At 38.7% G+C, this 23,404-nt stretch overlaps 2 protein-coding genes across 3 annotated transcripts in view; both read left to right on the top strand.

Moving 5' to 3' along the window:
• wnk2 (WNK lysine deficient protein kinase 2) overlaps positions 1 to 13,386 on the top strand; it is a 30,709-nt gene extending 17,323 nt beyond the window's left edge. For both annotated transcript variants that reach the window (XM_055025443.1, XM_055025454.1), the window contains 18 exons: positions 103 to 675; positions 1,194 to 1,243; positions 1,327 to 1,489; positions 1,581 to 1,697; positions 1,791 to 1,955; positions 2,042 to 2,084; positions 2,175 to 2,336; positions 4,053 to 4,924; positions 5,109 to 5,166; positions 5,281 to 5,345; positions 6,031 to 6,277; positions 6,351 to 6,609; positions 6,702 to 6,934; positions 7,020 to 7,250; positions 7,388 to 7,486; positions 8,831 to 8,875; positions 8,980 to 9,290; positions 9,374 to 13,386. In XM_055025443.1, coding sequence (XP_054881418.1) covers positions 103 to 675; positions 1,194 to 1,243; positions 1,327 to 1,489; positions 1,581 to 1,697; positions 1,791 to 1,955; positions 2,042 to 2,084; positions 2,175 to 2,336; positions 4,053 to 4,924; positions 5,109 to 5,166; positions 5,281 to 5,345; positions 6,031 to 6,277; positions 6,351 to 6,609; positions 6,702 to 6,934; positions 7,020 to 7,250; positions 7,388 to 7,486; positions 8,831 to 8,875; positions 8,980 to 9,290; positions 9,374 to 9,664 — 3,984 coding nt within the window. In that variant the 3' untranslated portion in view covers positions 9,665 to 13,386. The remainder of the gene's footprint in view (positions 1 to 102; positions 676 to 1,193; positions 1,244 to 1,326; positions 1,490 to 1,580; positions 1,698 to 1,790; positions 1,956 to 2,041; positions 2,085 to 2,174; positions 2,337 to 4,052; positions 4,925 to 5,108; positions 5,167 to 5,280; positions 5,346 to 6,030; positions 6,278 to 6,350; positions 6,610 to 6,701; positions 6,935 to 7,019; positions 7,251 to 7,387; positions 7,487 to 8,830; positions 8,876 to 8,979; positions 9,291 to 9,373) is intronic.
• Positions 13,387 to 13,557: 171 nt separating this feature from the next.
• Positions 13,558 to 22,995, top strand: LOC129358432 (inter-alpha-trypsin inhibitor heavy chain H3-like). Its single transcript, XM_055027485.1, has 20 exons — positions 13,558 to 13,757; positions 14,533 to 14,693; positions 15,293 to 15,397; positions 15,531 to 15,693; positions 15,784 to 15,894; positions 15,999 to 16,127; positions 16,337 to 16,453; positions 16,606 to 16,774; positions 16,853 to 16,963; positions 17,113 to 17,294; positions 17,410 to 17,589; positions 17,672 to 17,787; positions 18,269 to 18,495; positions 19,010 to 19,057; positions 19,747 to 19,788; positions 20,858 to 20,965; positions 21,309 to 21,477; positions 21,865 to 22,013; positions 22,158 to 22,242; positions 22,323 to 22,995. Exons 1-20 carry the CDS (start codon positions 13,686 to 13,688, stop codon positions 22,435 to 22,437), a joined length of 2,559 nt encoding a protein of 852 aa, XP_054883460.1. The 5' UTR covers positions 13,558 to 13,685; the 3' UTR covers positions 22,438 to 22,995.
• Positions 22,996 to 23,404: the final 409 nt, after the last annotated feature.

Raw genomic sequence — 23,404 nt, forward strand, 5'->3', positions numbered from 1 at the left:
TCGTAATGCATGCAGGGCATGCCTTCGGAGATTCAGAAGAGAGTGAATTCAATTATTGCTCATTCTCATAAATATGGTGTTTTTCTTTTGTTCATTTCTCAGGTGGCTGCTCCCCATAGGACTCTGATAGATGTTCAGCATTTGGAAACAGCTCCGCCTGTCTTGCCCACTGGACAGACTCCCATATGGGGAAGCAGAATGGACACAGGATCTCCTGCAGCTGCAGCGACTCCAGTCCCTGCTCCAGCCTCAGTTTCCGTCTCGACTATGGTTCAGTTTGAAGCCCAAGCCCTGGTGCAAACGCCGCCTCCAGCTCCAGGGTCAGCTCAGGCTGCAGGAGCACCTCAGACTCCGACACAAGCTCAAAAAACACTGCAGTCTGTGGCCTCAGGTCAACTTCAGGCACCAATATCTGCGTCGACTTTCACCGTCGAGCTCACAATGGTCTCCTCTGTGAGCTCAGCTGCAACGCAGATCTCCACGCCAGGTTTGGTCTCAGACTCAGCTCCTGTCAGTCTGTCAGCGCCGAGTCAGGCTGCTGCTGCTGGAGTTTCAGTTCTGCAGCCCACTGGCGTCCACACAACAGTCCCAGTGTCTGAGTCTGGCAGCCTGGCTCAGCACAGCGTGGAGGCAACATCTCTCCCTGGAAGCTTTCAGCAGGAGATCTGCGCAGAGGTAGGATTCAGTCCTTCCTTCCTTCCTTCCAATGTTTTGAGGTTTCTCATGTGAGGAAAGCTCACTGTAGATATTCCTACAATAATTTTATAATAAACTTTAGTACGGAATATTTTAAAGCTACTGTAAAGGAGTAAGAATGTTACAAAGTCTGGAAAAGTTTTCACATAAAAATGTTAGAATTATGTGAGGTCCTATTCATTTTGTCTGTGCAAAAATCCAACCAATTAAATAAGCTTTACTAATTCTTATAACAGAAGTAGCCAAATATGCATCTGAACTTTGAGTATATTTGTCTTCAACTTGCTACAAGATGTTGTATTTATCATTTTGCCCCTTTTTAGTTTTGAGAAAATACATAAACAATCTTGTCCACCAAATTTCTGTTTTAAAAATGTATTTGTCGCATGGTACATAAACGTAATAATCGTCAAGTAAGCTCAAGAAGACATTCAAGCAGTATATCAAGTTGTGACTGATATTTTACAACTAATAAAGCAAATTGTATTTTTTTTCAGGATGTTCTTCGTGACAGAGCGATATCTCTATCCAGTTACACCTACGACAGGTGTGTATTAAGTCTATTTAGTTAGATGTGTTCGTCTCAAGCAGAAGGACGAGTTTTTATTTCTTCATAATTCCTTTGTTTAGCGTTAACTCTGACGTAGCCTCGGGTCGGGAAACAAGCGATGGCTATGAAAGCTTAGCAAGTGGGAGCAAAGGTGACTCAAAACCCAGGAAGCATCATCGCAAGTCTGCTCGCACACGTTCCAGGCAGGAGAGGACCAGCAAACCCAAACTGAGCATGCTCAATGTGAGTCACATGGTGAATTATGACAGTAAAAATCATCAAATCAATAAAATTCAATGTCTTTAAAAGTAAGGTGCATTTGTTCTCCTCATAGGTTTGCAACACTGGTGACAAAATGGTTGAATGTCAGCTGGAGACTCACAACCACAAAATGGTAACATTTAAGTTTGACCTGGACGGAGACGCTCCGGAGGAAATTGCCACCTATATGGTCAGCTTACATAATTATAATTGAATGTGCTACTTTTTTTGTTGTTGTTTTGTTTATGACACTATACAATGTTTAAGACTAAAATGTTTGTAGGTGGAGAACGGTTTCATTTTGCTGTTAGAGAAGGAGATCTTCATTGATCAGCTGAAAGACATTGTGGACAAAGCAGAAGACATGCTGCATGAAGACATGGGGGATGAAAAAGACACAACTTTGAGTTGCAGTCCTCTGCAGGGCCAGATGTCTGAGGCCAGAGAGGTAAGAGCCGGATCTTCACAAATACACGGTGTATGCCGAAATAAAAACCTATCAGGCAAAACTCATGTCTGTAAATCTTTCTGCAGAGTCAGCAGTCAGGCGCACCGCAGCCTGTATATCAGCAGAATGGTAAATTCAAGTCCTCATTGTATCCCTTTTGTTTTCCCTTCGACATACAGTATGTGAGTGTTTACTGTTGCTTTTTGCTTCGGACTGCAGTTCTTCACACAGGGAAGAGATGGTTCATCATTTGCCCAGTGGAGGAGACGCCTCCCTGCGTTCAGGACACTCCGTCTGAGGGGACAGCGACGCAGTCACCTGGGAGCTCAGCCAACACCCAGCCTGCTGACAGCACCACTGCAAAGCCGTCCACATCCAGAGGTGACTGTCTGGTAGCCACATGGTACAACAGCACTCCCTTGTGGCATCAGAATGAAATCCTTTAAGTAGGGATGTATAGAAGTATTTACCTTCTAGACATTAATAGTCTAGAAGGTTCTTTACAACTTCCAGTGCGTACAGTGAGAAAACATAGAAAACATAGATGAAAACAATATTTGTACATCTTAACCAACATCTTAATTATTTATCACAATTATTCAATCAAAGCTTCAGACAAGTGCATTCACAACATAATAAATTGTTCTTCATGTTATGTCACATTTTAACCAGTAGATTCAGTGTATTTTGTTGGGATTTTCTGACTGCCCAACACAATGTGAAGCATAATTCAGTTGGTGAATTCAACATGAGCCCAAATTTATTGAAGCTTTTATTTTTTTTACACAAGATTTTTATTATTTCTCTCAATGTATTTTCCTGTTCTTACCACCATATTGTAGGCTGAATAGATCTCAAAATATTGTGATTATTGACACTTCAGTTTTATGTGGGTGACAAAATAAAGACCACAACGTTGGTTATTTTTTTAATTAAACAAATGAATCTTCACCTGTTTTTTTTTTTTTTTGACATTTGTATTTGCATTTGTATTCAGCAACTCAGGATAAATATTTTGTAAATCATTTTGTAAATGCAGCTGCAGCTGCAAGTCTTTTGGCACATGTGTCATCCATCTTTTCACTTTGACCCTCTATCTTTGTGAAATAGCCCAACATTAGTCAGTTGCAATGAAGAGCATTTGTAAACATGAGTTTTTAAATTTTGCCTGAGACACTGTGAGATTTACTTTCATCACAATAATCTGTTTCAGTTGGAAGCTCTGGCTGTAGCCAGGTCTTTTGCAGCCTTTGGTTTGGTCCATCCATCTTCCCATCAGCTGTATCGCCTAACTTGCTTATGAGAAACTGCAAAAGAGGCTTCTGTTTTTTTTCAATGGTCTCTCGGCTGCATGATTAATGCTCCACTAGCCAAACTTGTCAATTTAACTGGATAGCCATACATTTTCCACTGAGGGCTTGGAAACCACTGAGGAACCACAAGGTTTCCAAGCCATGTTTTACAAACGAATTCTGTTTTAATCTTCTCAACAACTTTGTCCCTGAGCTATTTTCTGTGTTTCTTGGTCTCCATGTTTGTTTCTTCACTAATGTTCCCTAACAACAAACCTAATGAACCTCTGAGACCTTCAGGTAACTTCACAAGGAAACTGGGTTCAAATCCACACCATCTTTTTCATATTTTTAACGGTAAACAAAATTATTAGCCTTGCCTATTTTACAGATTTAGACCGAACGCAAACAAGATTTAGCTTCTCTAAAGTTAAATCAAAAACAGAGACGCCATGTTGTTGTATTAATGTTGTATTAGAAAAGTTTGCTAAGTTCCAAACAATAGAAACATCCCCATTATGTTTCTATATCATTAATATTATAATAGTAATATTATAATAATAATATTAATGATAATATTATTAATGATAATATTATTATTATAATATAATAATGATAATATAATATTATCATTATTATAATAATAATAATGATAATACAGACCTTTGGGCACTTAAATAACTTAGAAACATCATAATATGTAGGAGAAAACATAAAATACAGAAACCCTTCAGCTGTGAGTTTGACAATGTCTGATTTTAACTAAGTTAATTTAAACATTTTGATATTTTTATCCTTTTTGTAGAAGAGGGTTCATCCTCCACAATGTCTGGTGGAAGTGGAGGGTTCGCTCATGAAGTTTATGGTTTCTACAGCCCTCCAATAACATCCAACACTGACCCACTCCTCTTGGCCACCCTGTCGCCCCCTGTGTCTGCCCCCGCCACGCTCCAGTCAGTGTCTGCAATGGAGCCTGCAGGCAGTTCTCTGCAGCCCAGCTTGCATGGAGCCAACCCAGCCAAGGCTCAAACGTTTCCCCCATCGTTGCTCCACACTTCTTACCCAGTGGAGGACCCACAGGAATCTCCTCTTGGATCGCTCTCCCCTACCCACGGAGCTCAGAAGGCCCTCGATTTGACCCACTCAGTGTCCATTGTTGATGAGGTGCCCTGCTGTCCACTCGTCATGCCCCTGTCCTTAGATGTGAACCCTCCCCAGGGCAGGTCACCTCTGACCCCTCTCCCCCTCCTGGAGCTGGGTGCCACCAAAGAGTCGACATCTGTCTCCTATGCTCCTACAGCGCGCAGCGAGTTGCCACAGCAGCCAGTGATCCTCCACCAGCCTTTCTCCAACGTGGGAGGCTCTAAAGTGTCCTCGCTGCCCCAGAGCCCGGCACCATCCCAGCACGGCGTGGGGCCAAGCGAATCTGATGGCGAAGGACGGGTCGGTCGGGGAGGTTTCGTCGATAGCACCATTAAAACTCTGGATGAAAAACTGAGGAACCTGCTCTACCAGGAATATGCTCCCATGTATCCATCAGGCACCGCGGCAGAGACACCGGGATCTGGGACAGAGTACATCCAGTTTCCTCCGGGCCCGGACAGCGCCACTGGAGGGTCAGGAAACAGCACCCCGGGGCCGATAGGGGAGGGACGCTACCGGGCAGGAGAGCAACTTGTAAGTACAATATAACACACTCTGAGGTTTGAATAAGTGGAGCAACTGTTTAGTTGCTGAGCCAGTGCTGAGAAAAAACTGGACTGCTGAGGTGCAGTCATTTTATTTAATGTTACAAAAATATTTAATGCTTTCATATCTAAATTTTCTTGCTTTTTATCTTTCATTCTATCTCTCCTGTAAGCCTCAAATTCCTGAGAGAATGGACAGCCTGAGCACTCTGAGCGACTCCGCCGTTTGTGGTTCGTGCAACTAATCTGTCTAAAGACATGAACTGAACTTTAAGATTCTTAATTTTTCACTTACATTTTACATGATGGCTTGTTATACTCAGTGATTTGTTTACTGCCTTCTAGCTTCTTTGTCAAGAAGACACGTTCCTCACTCTGTGTCCTGCTCTGGAACTAGAGGTCGATTCAAGGTGTCAAAGTTTCACTTTTTATTTTTTTCAACATTTGTTTTTTTTAATCTCTGTGCATTATACAGTATTATCACATTTAAACATAACATTTTAGAGCTCACACAGACTTTCTGAATCACAGATTTTTTGTTGTTGTACATTTTTTCCTGATAGTTAATAAAATATATATTGAGAATAAAAAGAGGCTGTAATATTTTCTAAATGAGGGAAATCGTCAGATTTGTTTGCGTTGAGAACTAGGGAGAGCATTTTCTACTTGGTTCAGGTTCCTGCTACTGCGTATACTGCCTACTTTTATTATCTTATAAAAATAGACCAGATTGTCCTGCAGCTATTTTACAAACAATATTCTCAGATCTTTGCCATCTCAAAACTTTGAAAGTGTTCAGATGCCAACAAATTTTATATCTAGAAATGACAAATACCAAATGAATAGATGGAAAAGTTTTAGTCCAGGTGTTATTAAGTTTTTGTTCCTTTCTTCTGATAACCAAGAGAATATATCACTGTGAATAAAATGACAAATGTGAAACATATTCCATTATCTTTATGTATTTATTTGAAAACAATAAGTCTCATCATTCTCTACTTATTCATAAGTTTTTCGAGACAACAATTGAATTGAAAATACAAAATCCATACTTTGTCACAGTGTTTCCTGAATCTTCCTCCTTTGTTCTGCCAGATCATCTCTGTTCCTCCTGAAGTGGCCAACAGAAGAGATGTGAAGCAGAGGAGCTGGAGCAGCGCTGCCTCCCCTGCACACCCTGGTGGATACAACGGGGACCCGGTTCCACCTGAAGCCTTGGCTACCTCCACCACCATCGGACGTTTCTCTGTGGTGAGCACAGAAGATGACATCACTCAGAGGACGCGGTGCAGCCGCTACTCTGCCCCGCCCGACTTCTACCTGGACACTCCACCTCCCATGGGTAAGAGCTCATGTTCAGACCTCGAACTCCGTCCCCATGGACGTCACAGTCCTTGTCTCCTTCCTTCCTGCAGACTCAGGAGCAGAGAGCAGCCCTGCTAAGCTGGCTCCTGCCACTCCGTCCCAGTACGCTCGCTCTGAGCGCAGAGGAAGTGACCTCATGAAAAGAGCAGTGGCTTTTCTCCGTCGTACTGGCCGCAGCAGCAGCGTGCAGAGCTCTGATTCCCCGAGCAGACATGGAGGCTTGCCTGGCTCGGCCTACGCCAGCAGTGACAATGACTCCGAGATGGAGGACTCAGACATAAAGAGAGAACTGCAGAGACTCAGAGAGAAGTGAGATTGTCCTTTTCCTCATGTGAAATTACTTAATAGTCATACCCTTTGGACATTTTCTCATGGTTTAATCCCTTCCTCCATGTATTCAGACATCTGAAGGAAATCTCAGAGCTGCAAGCACATCAACGGGGAGAGGTAGAGCTGCTCTATCGCAGACTTGGTAAGGTTCCCCCTCCTGGCCTCGGCCTCCTGCATGTTGCTCCGCATACAAGCCGCAGGAAGAGATCCAGCAAACACAGACTGAAGCCCGGGAAACTTCTCAGCCCCCTAGTTCAGCAATTTAGGCATGTCAAAACCAAAAGCAGCGACTCCACTAAACCAGGCGAGTTACTCTTCATAACCTAAGCTGCTACTAACATTTTATTTTCAGATAAGGATAAATGTTGCCTGTATGGTTGTGTGTCCAGGTGCTGCTCCAGGTCCCAGTGAGCCAGCAGTGAGTTTAAATGGTTCTCCAGGCAGAACTTCCTTCCCAACCCACGGTAGGCCACGGTCATGTACCAGCCACCTTCCCAGCTCGGCTTCAGAGCCGGTGCAGACTCAGCAGCCCTGCTCCCTGAAAGGCTCTATGTCCTCCGATAACATCTACGCTGGACTACAAGGAGATGTTGTTGGCACACAAGCTCAACCTGAACAGGGTAACACTCAAAACCATGCAGAAAAAAAAGAGATATTAATGATATGAATATGATGGTGTTTTTTACAAAGTGATAATAAGTATATTAGAGCTTATCCTTTCCTGTCATCTTCTTCCCTTCATTATGCTTCTCTACAGGCTGGTCTAATTACCCTCAACCATCTGACAGAGTGACCTATAAGTCCAGTAGCAAACCACGAGCTAGATTTCTCAGTGGGCCTGTGTCTTTGTCTATCTGTTTGTATCTCTTTTCTTACCGCATAACTTCACTGTTTGATTTTACTTTAAATTCTCTTTATTTACCTTGATTTCACTATTTATTTTCTAGCAAAACTATCCTGGATCTGTGTATGATTTGCTTTTGCATTGCATTTATTTACAAGTTTTCTTACTCCCCGCCTTCTTTGACAGACGTTGTTTATTCAAAACTGTCAGATAAACTTTTAGGATTGAAAAAAAAAAGTTGCTCCGAATGTCAGTAATTTTATCAAACATTTCACTCATTTTTGGAGCAGTTGTATTGTTTCTGACATCTAAGGTTTCGATAATCAAAATTTAGTCAATTTATAATAATGCACATTTCAAATATAATACTTTTCAAAAGTATTCTTACACCTTAAACTTGCTTGCATTTTTCTGAGTTACAATCACAGTCTCAAATGTAGGTGGTTTATGTTCTTTGCTCATGAAAAAGAAGAAGATGCTCTGGGCTACATTTTCGCCTTGATGGTAATATTTGTTACTAAATTATCTCAATTTGATTCAAAATATAACTGGTATTTTACAAATGCCTATGAAATTTCAAAACTAAATCTATTTAAGAACCAGTGGCAAGAAATTGATACTCAAAGATGCTTTCAGTCTAGTCTGTCTGAGCTTGAGATACTTTTTAAAGGCCAACATTTTGTTCTCTAATTTCATAACCTAAAGGACTTTTTATATTGTAATTGTAGCAAAATATGGCACTAATATAACTGATTCATGTGGCCTGAAAATAATGGAGAGGCAAGCAAAATTTCCATGTTTTAAGACTTTCTTTTTCATTTACCTTCCAAATTTTATTGATCTGTTACATAAAACTTCAATAAAACAAATTAAGGTTTGTAGATGTAAAGACAAAATTATATAATAATTGTTAAGGGATATATATATATATATATATATATATATATATATATATATATATATATATATATATATATATATATATATATATATACTTTTCCAACAGTTCTGTTTTGCTTACATCACATATTCAGTTCTGTGATTTATGCGTCTTGCAATACCTAATTGTATTTAGGCCTGTGCAAAACATGCTGGAAAAGTATTGTTTTTTTTTTTCAGAGCTGCTGCTTCCTATCTGTGTTCTGCTTATGCTCTAGAAACACATTTTGACATGTTTCTCACATGCATGTGTTCGTCGATTGTCATGTTTGAGAAACTTTTTTTTTTTTTTTTGCTTTTGTACCGTATTATTTTCTCTTTTGTTTTTATAAAACCATTATTTTGCACTGCATTTGATTTGTAAGACAACTTTAAGGCAACTGCTTAGTTTTCCTAAAGCTTTTTTCAATTTTACAGGGTCAACACTCAAAAGGCTGTGTCTCGGTAAAGAGCGAGGCAGCAGTATGTCAAATTAAAATCTCTTGCTCTACATTAATCAAAATCTGATTACCTTTATCAAGCAGGCCGTCCTAATGACTACATCTATTATATTTCTGTGTTTTTAGGGTCTGGGGCTTCAGCATCTGGAGCCTTTAATCAGCCACAGCAAATGCACAGTGCTACGCCTCCGCCCCAGCAGCCTGTTGTTGGCTTGGCCCAAGCTCAGGCCAACAACAGCAATAACAAGACAGGCACATCTATGAGTCCCAGTGAAAACAACCTGCCTGAAGACTTGCAGGTTCTAATGGACGACTGGGCCCAGGAGTTTCTCATTGTGACCCACCGACCTCGAACCGACTCTCTGAATATCCATGGGCAGCAGCTGTGCCCCCAGGTTGTGCCTCAAACACTTGAACAGCCGCCTCAGGCTATAAATGTAGGTTCTTAAAACAGAGTTACAAAATGAACACAGAGAATTTCTTTTATTTTTACTATTATTTCTTTTTCCAACCTTTTCAGACATCACCGTGGACTCCACCCGGTGCAGAGGCTTGCGCTTTATCCTGGCCTGAAAGCCCTGGGCCTGCAGTGATGGCTGGCCCCTCGACCGGACCCTTTCACACGTATCAGCTACACTCTCCTGCTGCGTTCACAGCTTTACCTTCCCCTCTTTCCTACAATCAGTGGCCTGGGTTTTTCTTTCCAGTTTCTGCCGGGGTCTTTGCCTTTCCTGCTGTGCCCTCCACCCTCTCCAGCCCGACTTCATCTTCATCTCATCAGCTGACTGACCCCAAGGCAAAGACTCTCTAATCTGGGTAGCATTGTGTCTTCCAACTCTGTTACCAAAACCTTAACTTATATTACAGCTGCTGTAGTCAATATAATGTGCATAGAGTGTATATATTTAACCAGCATGTGTTTAATAATATGTATATATCCATCTCCACTCTTCAGTTTTGTGTTGTTTTATTTCAGTCAACAAATGTCATGTTCATAATATAGTAAAGATTATTTTACATGCAGTTTATCGTTAGAATTAAAATTAGCCAGATCAGCCTTGAAGTGCAGACATCTGTCTGTGTTTATTGATGCACATTAATACTCACAGAATGTACATAATGTACTGTTCATTCATTTTGTACTTAGAAATAGAAATTGTGTTGCTCATTTCACCCCCATATATTTATACATACAAGCTGCCATGTGTAAATATGAATTTTTGTTTGTCTGTACACAGCCTATGTGTTTGTACAATTAACAGAGGGTGATCCATAGTTTGGTGCTGCAGCTATGGGTTTCATTGCAGCACCTTATAGGAACCATTATGCCATCACTGTGAAGACTTGACCTTGTGGTCACTAGGACCTGTTGCTTTACTCTGCTTTCTCAGCTCGTTGTGTCGACACGTTTCATTCTTCATCAGTGAAACACTTCCAGCACAAGCGCTTGCAATATCCTTAAGAGATTTGAATGAGCTTGAACTTTATCCTCAGGTGCAAACACACCTGTGAGAGTGCCTTGAACTGCAATTTCAGTTTTCAACAGAAAAGCATTTAGATCGACAGCAGAAACTACACTTAATTAATCCATTCGCTGCTGTGTATCTGTAAAAAGGTTGCAAAAGGAAGCAGTCTGATCGATATCTCCAAATATTTCCGAATCTCGCTTCCTTCCGCTCTCCCAGCAGGACACCAAAGTATTCACCAAGCATTGAAGGTAGAATCATGGAGCCACATATCTTCCCTGCAGGCTTCCAGAGCATCTGTACTCAATCTACTCAAACCACTCCTGTCAGTGTAGAAGAGCAGCAAACAAAGATCCTTTTCATTCATTTTGGTGGCTTGTATATGGGAACTTATTCAGCTGGTCACTCCTTGCATCTTCTCCAAATAAGGAAGCAACTCTTAGTCTCAAGAAATGTTGTCCAAATGACACTGTGGTCTCAAACCTTGGGGTCCTACTTTTTATTTTGGTGTGTTAGACTTGTTTTTTTTGTTTGTTTACTTTTTGAGGAATTATCACATCATCAGCAAAATTATCAAGAATTCAGGTTAAATGGAAATGCTCCTTTATTTTTTTAATAATACATATCATTATAATCCCAACCGCAGTCCATGGACCCACAGTTCTAAACCCTCTCTGGTTAATACATGACGTTACATCAGATTGGTCTATGTGAAAAGAAAAACCTTTACAAGTTTTCTGCTACTCTGCACATGGAGGTAAAAATACACAAAAATGAACATTATGTTAGTTTAGTTAGTATGTAAGGATAGGCTGGGGATTAAGGTTACGTTTAGTTGTGTAGATAGAAAGCAAAGAAGAACCAGAAACAGACTGAGAGTAGCAGGGTTGCAGAATGTCAGCACCACTTCTGCAGCTGGAAACGTTTTTAAAATTTAGTTCATAAAGATTTTATGAACTAAATTTGCACCCATTCTTGCTGAATGGGTGCAAGTCCTGCACCCATTACAGCTGTCCTGGTTTCTTCTGTGAACAACATAAATCAAACATCCACTACTAGATATGGAAGTTGAAAGACTCATAACAAAACCCTGATGAAGACGCACTATGTACACTACATTACTCAGGACACTTGAAGTATCAGAACTAGGTGAGTAAAGGTAGGTGCTTGTTCAAGCATTTTTTTAGTGTTCATCATCCAGTACTTCAGTCACGCTGTTCTTCCTTAGCCAGTGTGCCACTTTGGCCTCTCAAAATGTTTGTATTCATGCTTGGACAAAGTTCAACCAAGACAGTGAAACAAAGGAGACAACTTGTTAAACTCCTCCATACAGATCTACCACTCTAGAGATTCTCAGCTGCTTCAGCCCACAAATCTGGTCAGTCCTGAAAAAGTCACAAGCCCGAGATTATTAACAGAATGCATTTTAGGCAAACTGAGAAGATTATCTCTGAACATGTCCAACAGCAAGAACAGCCTTCAGTTCTTGCTGAACATCTGTTTCATTTGGGTTCAGTTTTTGGTAGCTGGACTCCATATGGCCTGAGAACTGATGACACAGTATGAAGCAGATAAAATAAACCTCAAACACAAAAATGTTTTTCTCAGCAAACATGTTTTTAATATTTATATTAACATGTAATTCACCCTACATGTCAGTCAACCCAAGTAAAACTTGCATGGCAGTACTCTTTTGCTTTTGGACAACTATTTTTTTGAATCAGTCAGAAATCTTCCTAGAGAAAAGTGGCTGTTGATTGTTTATGATGAAGTTATTTTCTTTTCACTTCTGTATTATGGCTGCAGATGCCATCACTGTATCATTCAGAAAGTTTGAGATGCAGCAATTTATTTTTGATTACTTGACATATTATCATGTAAACGGACTATTAGAGATGTTGACATGTTTGATACATATTTCACCCACTATCAGTAATCATTAATTTAAGTGGTGTCCATGGAGATCACCTGAGTTTACGTCGGGTCTTTTTAAACTCAAAATGTTTAACTAGATAAGTCCAAACCCGTCATTTGATTAGATTATAAAGAGAAGCCACTTGGTGAAATGATAAAAAGCCTGGTTAGATTGGTTCCACCGACAAGCCACTGCTTGTTGCCTTTCACATACGGTGAGTCCCAACAAATCAACTTTACAACAAATCAGCTGCCACATCTCCACAGTCTGCTTGAATTTACTGAAATGCTAAATGCTGGTGACAAAACCACATTACAAAGAGGACAAAGGACTTAATACATAAATAAAAAAACCATCGTCATTATCATCATATGCCTCTTCTCTTGCAATCTGTAGCTTTACATACTGTTGCCTTCCTGAACTTGGAGAGAATATTGCGTGGATATTTTCAGATTATTTCTATTATTTTCTGATTATTTCTATTATTTTCGTAGAAAAACAGAATAAAGAATGTGACGACTAAGATTACTTCAAAGTCACCAGTGCTTGAACATGTAAGTTATAAAAATATTTAGGAGTAACGTTTATTCGTTTCTTGTTATTCTTCAGACCTTTGCTCACAATTTCAGTCCTCCAGGTTATGACCTCAAAAATATTTTCCCCTTTCTGTAATGAAATGTTTGGCATAAACCGTTCAATCTTCTCTTTGATCAGTTTCCATTTTGGTTTGGTGAGGATAGAAGCTAATTAACGTTCCTTACATTGATTAAACACAGACCCCAGACACACTCTTGATAGTTCAATTGTAATTTCATCAGTGTTTATGCCTCCCCCTAAAATAAATTACACAATTCCTGGTGAGCGGCATAACAGTATTTCTTAGCTTTTGGGCTCCAAAGCAGAGATTCTTGAATGTTTATTTTTTATTTGTTGGGGCTGGGTGGGTCTCCTATGCAGTCTTTCTTTTGTGCTTTACTGACCCTTGTGTCTTTAATCTCTTTAATGCTTGCATTTAAATCTAGGTGTATTATTGCTATTTCCTGCTGTCACCACTTGTCCCAACTCTCTACCAACCTGGTTAAATTAGTATTCTAAAAAAAAAGATGTACATACTTGAAAAAGTCAACAATAAATTTTTTCTTGACAGCACAATATCTTTTCCAAAATGTGTTATTTTTTAAAATGGTGTTTTCTTTCCTGATGCAAAAATTGATGTGAGAAAACTGTGACAAAGTGCAAAATCTGGACATTTTTGTCAATACAAAAGGCCATATTTGCCACTGAGTAACACTGTAGTTCAGTTTACGTGGAGGGAGTGGGTTGGTGTGTGGGAGTGTTTGATTTTGCAATGGATGCAAGACAGTGGGCTCAAAACGACCCACAAAATATGACTTTGCTGTAGCTTGACAAAACGTTTTAGGTTTGTAGGATCAATCCTGCTCCGAGTCATCATGGGGAGAACCTCGGCGCTGGTTACTGTCTTTGGGCTTCTGCTGGCTTTGACTGCGTCATTACCAAACAAGGTACTGTCTGTCTTTCAACAACAGATTAAAACAGATTAAACATCTATATATAAATATCTTTAATATACAATTTATTCTGTATTGAGACTATAAAGGGTCCTCCTTTCGTCTGGAACACATTAAGCGTAACAAAAACATGCTGAATGACTTGCACTCTCCAATCTATAGGATGTTTTAAATTGATCTTTTTATTTTTTTAGTGCGTGAACTCTCGAGGGATCTAATTTCTCATGAGGTCAAAGTCTTCTAGCAGTACAAATAAATTCAACCTGAAGGCCAAGTTTGAGGCTTAATTATCAGTTTGATTTGGATTTAGTTTTGGGTTAGTTCTTTAGAAATATGAAGCTAAAACAAAAATGTAAAAGGGAAACTGAAGGGAATATCTAATTAAAAAAAGTGCGTATGACAATCGTGTTGTTTTAAATGTTGACAAGTAATTTGAGTGTGATTTAGAAAATAGCTCTTCTCATTTCACGCTTGATAAATTATTTACAGAAACAGAATGATGAATTAATCATGCGTCCATTGAGACAGTTATTTTTTCTCTTCTTAGATTGAACATTTTAAAGCTGATCAGTTCTGTTATCTGCTTAAAATGTTCACATTGTGAAAAGCAATATTGAAAATGTGAAGAAAAGGACAAAGCGTAGGTGTTCTGCAGGTACACCAATGAGATTTCACCATCCTACATATTGTTTTTCTGATCTTTGGCCAGTTTGCTGTCAACCACTGGGGGTCAACGTCTCAACTTGTTTCAAAATCTGTGTTTGCACAGGATGACTGGGACATTTACAGCTTTCACATCAACTCCACTGTGACCAGCCGATATGCCACCACCGTCATCACAAGCCGTGTGGCAAACCGCATGAACGAATCAAAAGAAATTGAATTCCATGTTCAGATTCCCAAGAATGCCTTCATCAGTAGGTTCAGAATGTGAGTGAAGCTCAAACCTTAAATACACATTAGAAGACGCAAAATAACATTTTGTCACCTCATTGTCTGAAACTAAATGTGACAAAACTTAAGTGCTGAGTCAGTTAGGATGGCCAAAGTAATGTCTGTTCACTAATAATTATTCATTCTGCTTTCTTCAAAGACTGTACACATTAGGTACAAAGTGGCTCCAGGACCACCAGTTTTCTATTTTAGGCCATCGTGAAGCCCTGATATGAGTTACTGCTGAAAAATGTGTGTGGACTAGGCAGGCTACACTCAGTTTCACCTGGTCTTCCAAGACGAATGGGCCAAAATTACAGTAAACTATTGTAAAATACCCAAAATGTTTGACCAAAGTCATACATTTTAAAAGGCAATTCTACGATTTCATTTATATCGTTTTAAATTGAAAGAAAGTAAAAACCTCTTCTAAAAATGCATATTATTTACATTTTCTGGGATTCTAACAATAATGATGCTTTTAATGCTCATTGACCTCAGTAAGAAATATGTGTTCTCAACTATGAATATTGACAATCATAGTAAAATGAGTATTCAAGCTACTTTAGAACAATGGATTGTGTTGTCACCTGCAGGATGATGGACGGTCAAGTGTTTGACGGAGTCGTGAAAACTAAGGAACAAGCTCAGGAGCAGTACACTAGAGCTGTGTCCCGTGGCCAAAGCGCTGGGATTGTCCGGTAAAAGTGTTTATTTATTGACTTACAGGTCCTACACAAGATGTGTTGGAATGTAGATTCTATTTTATAATTCAGTACGGCATGAATAACTAAAAGTGATGATAAATCGAATGGTAATGTCTCTGTGTTTCAGCTCTGTTGGAAGAACCATGGAGGAATTTAAAACCTCTGTAACTGTGGCGGCCCACAAAAAGGTCACCTTTGAACTCACCTATGAGGAGCTGCTGAAGCGAACCCACGGCAAATACGAGCTGCAGATCCACGCTCGACCCATGAAGCCTGTCGAAGACTTCAAGGTTTGTTGAGTGACCATTACAAGGATGCCAGCTAACAGGTTTCCGCATTAAACGTTTCTAACTACTTTGTTTTGTTTTTCTAACTGCCAGGCTGATGTGCACATTCACGAGAAAGCCGGCGTCAGTTTTGTTGATGTGAAAGGAGGACTGAGCACCAAAGCCTTGGCTAATGCTATCACTAAAACACATGTAGATAAGCAGGTATAGCTGGTTCTAATCTTTACATTTTAATTTCTGCATAAAAGTCACCTAACAAAGTAACCTCTCCCACACACTGCATGGTAAAATATGTCTTGCTTCTGCAGGCATGGGTACATTTCTATCCAACAGTGAACCAACAAAAAAATTGTGACAGCTGTGGAGAAGAAGGGATGAATGGAGATCTGGTTATAGTTTACGATGTCAACAGAGACAACGGATTTGGAGACATTAAGGTACGTACTGATTTCTTGGGAATGTGTTTTTGGACATTTTTTCTTGAAAGAGAAAGGAAGTCATGGTACTTGAGTCAGTGCATAATCTCTCCAGCTAGTTGCAGTCTATGCAAGGTCTTGAAGGATTTTCCCTAATAGTGAGACTTTAATATATTTTTATCTCTTTCACTGGTATGTGTTTTATTAATCCTGGGTCTTACTTTCCCCAGACTTCTGATGGGTACTTTATCCATCACTTTGCTCCATCAAGTCTTCCACGAATACCAAAGAATGTTGTCTTTGTTATCGACCAAAGTGGCTCAATGCATGGCAGAAAAATTACACAGGTGATGTATTTATAATTTAGAGCAGGTGAAGTGTTTTCTATTAATCTTTATTTTGCATTACCACTTCCACTCAGCAACTTCAAACTGACATGAAGCCTGTCAAGGTGTCTTACTAAACCTAAATGTAAACCTGAAGCTTTGAATCTTCACAGACCCGAACTGCTTTACTCCATATTTTGAATGACCTGGCAGAAGATGACTTCTTTGGTCTCATCAGTTTTGATGGGAAAATAATTCACTGGAAACGGGAACTCGTTCAAGCCACTGATCTAAATCTGGAGGGAGCGAGAGGGTTTGTGAGGAATATTGAAGACAGAGGAAGTGAGATGAATTTATTCACTGAACTGAAAACATTGCAGCAGGATGGAAGTGAAATACGTCACTGCTTTTCTCTTTCAGGTACAAACATCAATGCAGCAGTGTTGGAAGGAGCTCGTATCCTGAATGCACATCCCAGAGAAGGCTCAGCTTCCATCCTTATACTCCTCACAGATGGAGACCCAACATCAGGTTAAGGACATTTTCTGCCGTAGCACCCATTCTTTAGAGCTGTTTCAAGCTCTAAAGAATGGACTAAATAATCAAAATGACACTAAACTATGAAAATGTGGGCCTCAAAAAAGCTTCCTGGAAAATCAAATTGTGGTGTGTTGTTGCAGGAGAGACAAATCTTGAGACGATACAGTCCAACGTAAAACGGGCAATTGCAGGAAAGTTTCCTCTCTACTGTCTCGGTTTTGGATTTGATGTTAATTTTGAGTTCTTGGAGAAGATGTCGCTGCAGAACAACGGTGTTGCAAGACGGATTTATGAAGACTCTGATGCTGACTTGCAGCTTAAGGTAGCCAACATTAAACTTTGTTTCTTGTTTTGTTAACTTTTTCTAAACTTTTCTGCAAAAACAAATAGTTGTCTGTATTAAGCATTCATATTGTTTCTACAATATGCATTGACAGGGTTTCTATGATGAAGTGGCCACTCCTCTGCTAACAGATATCACAATGATCTATGTCGGTGGAACCAATCTAACCAAGACTAATTTCAGTCAGTATTATAACGGCTCTGAGATCGTGGTGGCCGGTGAGATCATCGACAACAACGTAGAAATCTTCACTCCTCAAGTTGTGGCCATTTCAGTAAGATTTATTTGGTGTAACTTAAAAAGATAAAAATTAAGTAAGGAAACGGTGATCTTAGATTTTCTTCTGGTTTTGACAGAGTAAACAAAAAGTAACATTTTCTAACCCAAACGGCTCTGTGGATTCTTCGGTCAGTGATGGACTTCTTCAGAGAGTTTGGGCCTACCTCACAGTTAAACAACTTCTAGAGAAAGAGTAAGTGGTATATGTGACACCTTCTCTTCGTTTTGCTATGCAGTTCAATATTCATTATTGTATCAGTTTAGACAATTTAACATGTTTGCAACCCATATAAATTTGCCAGGACTAGCCGTGTTTCCAAATGTGGAACACCTCAATGTAACTGAAAGTAAATAAATAATATAGTATGATGTGCTTAGAGGTAAATATGAATCGGATGTCTTTGACAGAGGTGGGGACTCGAGTCACACGACTTGAACTTGAAAAAAAGCTCAAAGACTCGGACTTTGACTTTCACACCACTGATTTGGGACTTGAGGAATATTATAATGGATAATGGGTGGATATTACTACAGCTAATCACAGTTAATATTTTGGATCTTTTAGAAACTTTGGTCATGTTTTTTATTATTATTATGGTCACCTTATCCATGGAAGGCATGTTTATTGGTTCTCTTGTAAGCACTCCACATTAATAAATTATTGTTATATACAGGCTTTTGTTATCTGGACCTGAGAAAGCAAAAGTGAATAAAGAGGCTTTGGAGTTGTCTCTGACGTACGGCTTTGTGACCCCGCTCACATCCATGGTGGTCACCAAGCCTGAGGGGGAGAGCACAGAAATTCATCACAAACCGAAGGAGAAGGAAGAACGACCGCTGCCTCAGAGACATCAAAGGAGACAACACGTCATGGTGCAGCCAAGAACACATGCCTCATTAAGTAAGCAGCAAAAATATTAGACCCGAATCAATCATTTTAAAATCAAATCAGTAGAGCTCATCATCTGTTTTGCAAGTATTTCATGCCTAAAACATTTGAAACATATCTAAAATATTTTTTGCTGTCATTAAATCTGACATTTTGCAAATGCTAATAATTTATGATAATCTGAACGGAGTTGAGATTTAGTATGATTTACTGTCAGATAACGATGAAGGAGGTAGGAGTTTGTCCTGCAAACGGTGGGTTGCCGGTTTGAGCCTCGCTCCGTCCGTCTCTGTCGGGTCAAGACACTTCAACCAACTCTCCTGCTGGCGGTGGACAGAAGGACCGATGGTGGCTTCATAGCAGCCTCTCCTTTGTCCCACTGCCCCAGGCAGCTGTGGCTACAATCCAGTAGCTTTCCACCATCAGCTCATGAATGTGAATGACTGATGTCATTAACGGGGTCTTTGAGTGTCCTATAAAGCGCTCTGTCAGTCTAATGTAAATTTTTTTTCTTCCTTCTTCTTAGGGCCTCAGAGGCGGACAAGCTCAACTCCTCTAGTGTTATCTTATAAAAGTACGATCTTCTTCTTTTGTTTTTACCTGTATTGTATCATCAGTTAGACGTGCTGATTTAAATAATTTATAATTACAAATTGACAGTATGTTCTCACATTATAGAAAACATTGGTTTAAGTATGTGATATGTTATTAAACACAGGTTTTCATTGAGTAAGTATTACTTGAAAAAGAAAGTTTTATAAAGCAAAACTAAACTACTGAGTTACAGTTTAAAAGAGTATTTCTCCTAAATTTATACCAATTCTCAGTTCAGGGAAAAAAATATACAATTCTTGTTCTATGAATTAACAATTTTGAAAATCCTAACTAACCTAAAACAGCAGATGTTTTATGTGATTTAAAACATCAGCCAGTTTACCCATTTGATTTGACAATTTTTATCATTAAGTCAATGATACGTACTCTTTCGCTGCTTACGAAACCCGGCACTTTCAATATAATTCTCCTCATTAATCACTAAGAAGTGTGAAGAATTTTCTTCTTTTTTTTCTCACTGAGACTATTCATTTGTGAAGTGAACAAAGATTTTATTTCGACAGAGTGAACAGAGGTTCATATTACTATTATTTTCTTTGCTATGTGTTCAATGTTCATAAAATGTTCCCAGAATATTTCAGTTCTCTTTACATTGAAGCTTTATTCGACCGGAACACCTGAATAACTTTATGAACATTTGGTTCACAGGTTTGAATTTTGATTCAGGACATATCCATTTGCCTACAATTGGTAAAGTACAGCAACTCTGTTTATAATTATTTTTGACATTATTTTATTTTTCTTACTTTAGCTTTTAACTGAAAACATTTTATAACAACGCACAGAAACAATTTAGTATTTTTATTTTTTTTACTGCTGGCTTTCTACGGCAGAAATCTAGAAACTGTTTTAAGTTGCAAAACTGAAAATAAAAACAATGTAAAGAGGGGAGAGGAAGAAGAAGAAGTGAGGGGGTGAAAAGAGGCAAACGCTGAAAGGACTAGAATACAGCACCAATCCTGTCTTTAAAAGATGGACATTAATTAATCTGCTGCTATTTACAGAATGTCGTGTGTGCGTGTGTGTGTGTGTGTGTGTGTGTGTGTTTGTGCGTGTGTGTGTGTGTGTGTGTGTGCGTGTGTGTGTGTGAGGGTGTGTGTGTGTGTGAGGGGTAAGAAGGATCTTAGATTACGCTTGCAGAAAATTCACATGTAAAACCAAGTATCACACTGCAAGTGAGACACCACATGTATGCATGTCGATTTAAACTGTTTTGTGGTAAAAAATACAAATAAAAAATAAAGTTGTTATTTCCTTGTTTCACATGAGTGGAACAGACGAACAATAATACCTAATTACCACAGTTGTCTTTCACATCATAAGCACTGAATTAAACACAAATAAAACAGAAAAAAGGGCTTAAAAGTTAAAAATTTTCTACTAATAAAATATATATATATATATATTTGATGATGTTCAGAGGTTGCATATTGTCACTTACTGTTTCTAAATACCTAGATATTTATTCATACTAAAGAAAAGATGTTGTGTTTTTTGTGTTGCAGTGCTATTTATAATGTTTTAGTTTATTTTAAATGATATTTAGTATTGTGCTGTGTTTCAGACAAGTCTGTGATTAATTTTTATTGTAAATTTTGTTTAATGACTAGAACTCTACAGATCAGAGCCAAATAAAACTAAATTAGGATTGAGTAGCGATTAGGAAATTTGCGAACATGAATCTTTTTATATTTAGGATGTTTCTGGAAATAAAAATAAATGTTTCTTAGTATCTCACCACCTGCCATTTTCTTGTTAGCTCCTGTTTCCCACAGATTTTTGATGAAAACTGTGAATGACACTTATCCACTCTGCTTTGACATTATTGGAGCTGTAATTGTTAAACTTCTTCATCATCCCAGCACAGGTCTGTATCCATACTTGTTCACTTCTTCCAACTGGGAGACACACAAAAAGAAAGTTTGATAAAAGTGCATGCTTTTTTTTACCTGGATAGATCAATCCAAAAAGCTTTACTTTAGGAATTATAGATGGTAAAGTAGTTAGGAAGGTATTTTGTTGGTTAAATTCTCCAACCTTTACAAGAAAGTGGTATTTAAGTTATCATTTGGTGCTTCTTCAAAACAAAAAATCTGAATTTAGCTTGAAGAACTGCAGTGTGAATGTAGCTAAACAGATACTGAGTTTCCTCTGTCTCTTGTTTTAATATAAGTAATAATACAGAAATGAGCGGCCTCTTTTCCCTTTAGAGCTTTACATAAATGGTGTGTTGGACTCAAGAAAGAATGGTGGCTTCAAAGAGATAGTCATCCACGTCGGCGCTGACTTCCATATCAAGGTGGAACCAGAGAGGATCAGACTTCAACAGGGACAAACTATAACTCACCACACAAGAACGGAAAACATCACAGCTGGAAGGTGACTTTGATCTTAAAAATTCAATGTTGTTATTGATCCCCAAAATACCTTCTTATGTGAAGAGACTTTTATCAAGCTGATTTAAAGATGCAGAACTTATATGTGATTAGTAGAGAAAACACAGGAAATAAATAATGTACGTCAAGTAATGCAATCAGAAAGTTGCTCTTGAGGCTCGTCTAAAGTTTCACAACATTTTATAAGAATTTTATGTGACAGACCAACACAAAGTACCAAATAACAGTAAAAGTGGACATAAAATGCTGCAAGTTGTTTCTTCTAAATAAGTGAAGATCGAATTAGGCAATCAGTCTCTTATTCACGTTCACACTTATATTTTATTGCAACCAATTTCCCTCAAAAGCCATTTCATGCCTATTTTTCTAGATTTACAGTGAACAGGGGTAAAAAGCAAACAGAAGTTACAGATGGTGACATGCATTTGGTCATCTTAGTCCATCAGAAGCACGGGAAGAAATTCCTTTGGCCTGTTTTAAGACGGCTGCCGTCTGCTGGCGACACTGAAGGACTTTTAGGTGAGCGACATTTCTGGTTTTGTTGACCTATTTGCCTTACTTCAAGCTTTTTTTGCATTTGTTTAAGTAACATTTAGGCAGTGCACACTGTAGGCTGGGGATGCATTGTTTTGCAAATGTTTACTTGTTGGATTTTGTGTACAGCTTTAAATCGTGTGCACTATGAAGAGGTTCATCGAGATGTCCACACAAAAGTGAAGATAGCAAACAGAGAGACTGATACTCAGCGGTACTTTTTGCCTTTTGATCAACACATTTTTGCAAGAGAAAAATACAGCAGTTTAAAGATCTTTTTTCCTCTTTTTTCAGTTCCACAGCTGTTGACCTCAGGATTCGGCGACCCGTAGAAGTCGGCTGTTGGCTTATTCCTACTGACTTTGTCCTGCCAAAATCTTTGACTGATTTTCTTGTTGCCCGTGTTTAACTGAAAGTCATGATGAATAAATCAGAAAAAGTGCAAGTTAGAACTTAATCCAAAAGAAAAACAAAAAACAAGTGAAGGTAGGTGCAGAAAACATAGCAGAATTGATGCAAAATTACAATTAACAATTAGTCTAAAAAAAGGATTTTTTTGTAATTAGGAGGTTATCTTATCACATATTTCAAATACATCTTTGTAACGATCAAAAATAGGATTCATTTGCAGTCGAATAAATAGTTAAGGATCATATTTTTTTTCAAAATCGCACAATGGTTTTGTGTTCGACAATTACAAAAACACGAGTTGAGCAAATATTTTATGGCTAGAGATGAACATACAAAGTATTAATTAAGCTTATGGCAGGGAGAGCTTTAATTAAAAACTTACGGTCTCTGTATAGTTTAGAGACAGCATAATTTTGAGGTAAAATGTCTAAATTATGAGACAAACATCCCCCAAGTTTGGAAGAACAAGGGCAGTTCAGGAGGGATAGAAAAAAGAAAACTTTGTTACACCAAAAAACTGCCTTGTCATGAGAATTAAAACTAGTTTGATCTAGAACTTTCATGTGTCACGTTTTTTTTTAACTCGTTACTCTTACAGTTCTTCAGTTCAATGGTTTGCTCAGCTGACACAATCTAAACACAGATGTTGTTTGACCTGAATCCCATTCTTTGGATAAGGGAAAGTATTTATTAGTTTAACCACTGGATTGTCTGATTCTCTGCTCAGCTGACAGAGAATCTAAACACAGATGTTGTCTGACCTGAATGCTGAGCTGTGAGTAAAGGGAAGCATTTATTATATGCTTCAGTCATTTAATTTGAGAGCATCAGAATCAAACTGGACATTATTCCTCAAAATCAAATCCTTGAGTGATGCTGAGCACATCAAGGCATGGGAGACAAACAAGTCAAAGGTTGGCAGGAACAAAAGCTGGACCACAAAACATCTGGAGCACAAATATAAA

Source organism: Poeciliopsis prolifica, unplaced genomic scaffold (genome assembly GCF_027474105.1).
Source record: "Poeciliopsis prolifica strain line A6 unplaced genomic scaffold, Auburn_PproV2 SCAFFOLD003, whole genome shotgun sequence".
NCBI classification, from domain to species: Eukaryota; Metazoa; Chordata; class Actinopteri; order Cyprinodontiformes; family Poeciliidae; genus Poeciliopsis; species Poeciliopsis prolifica.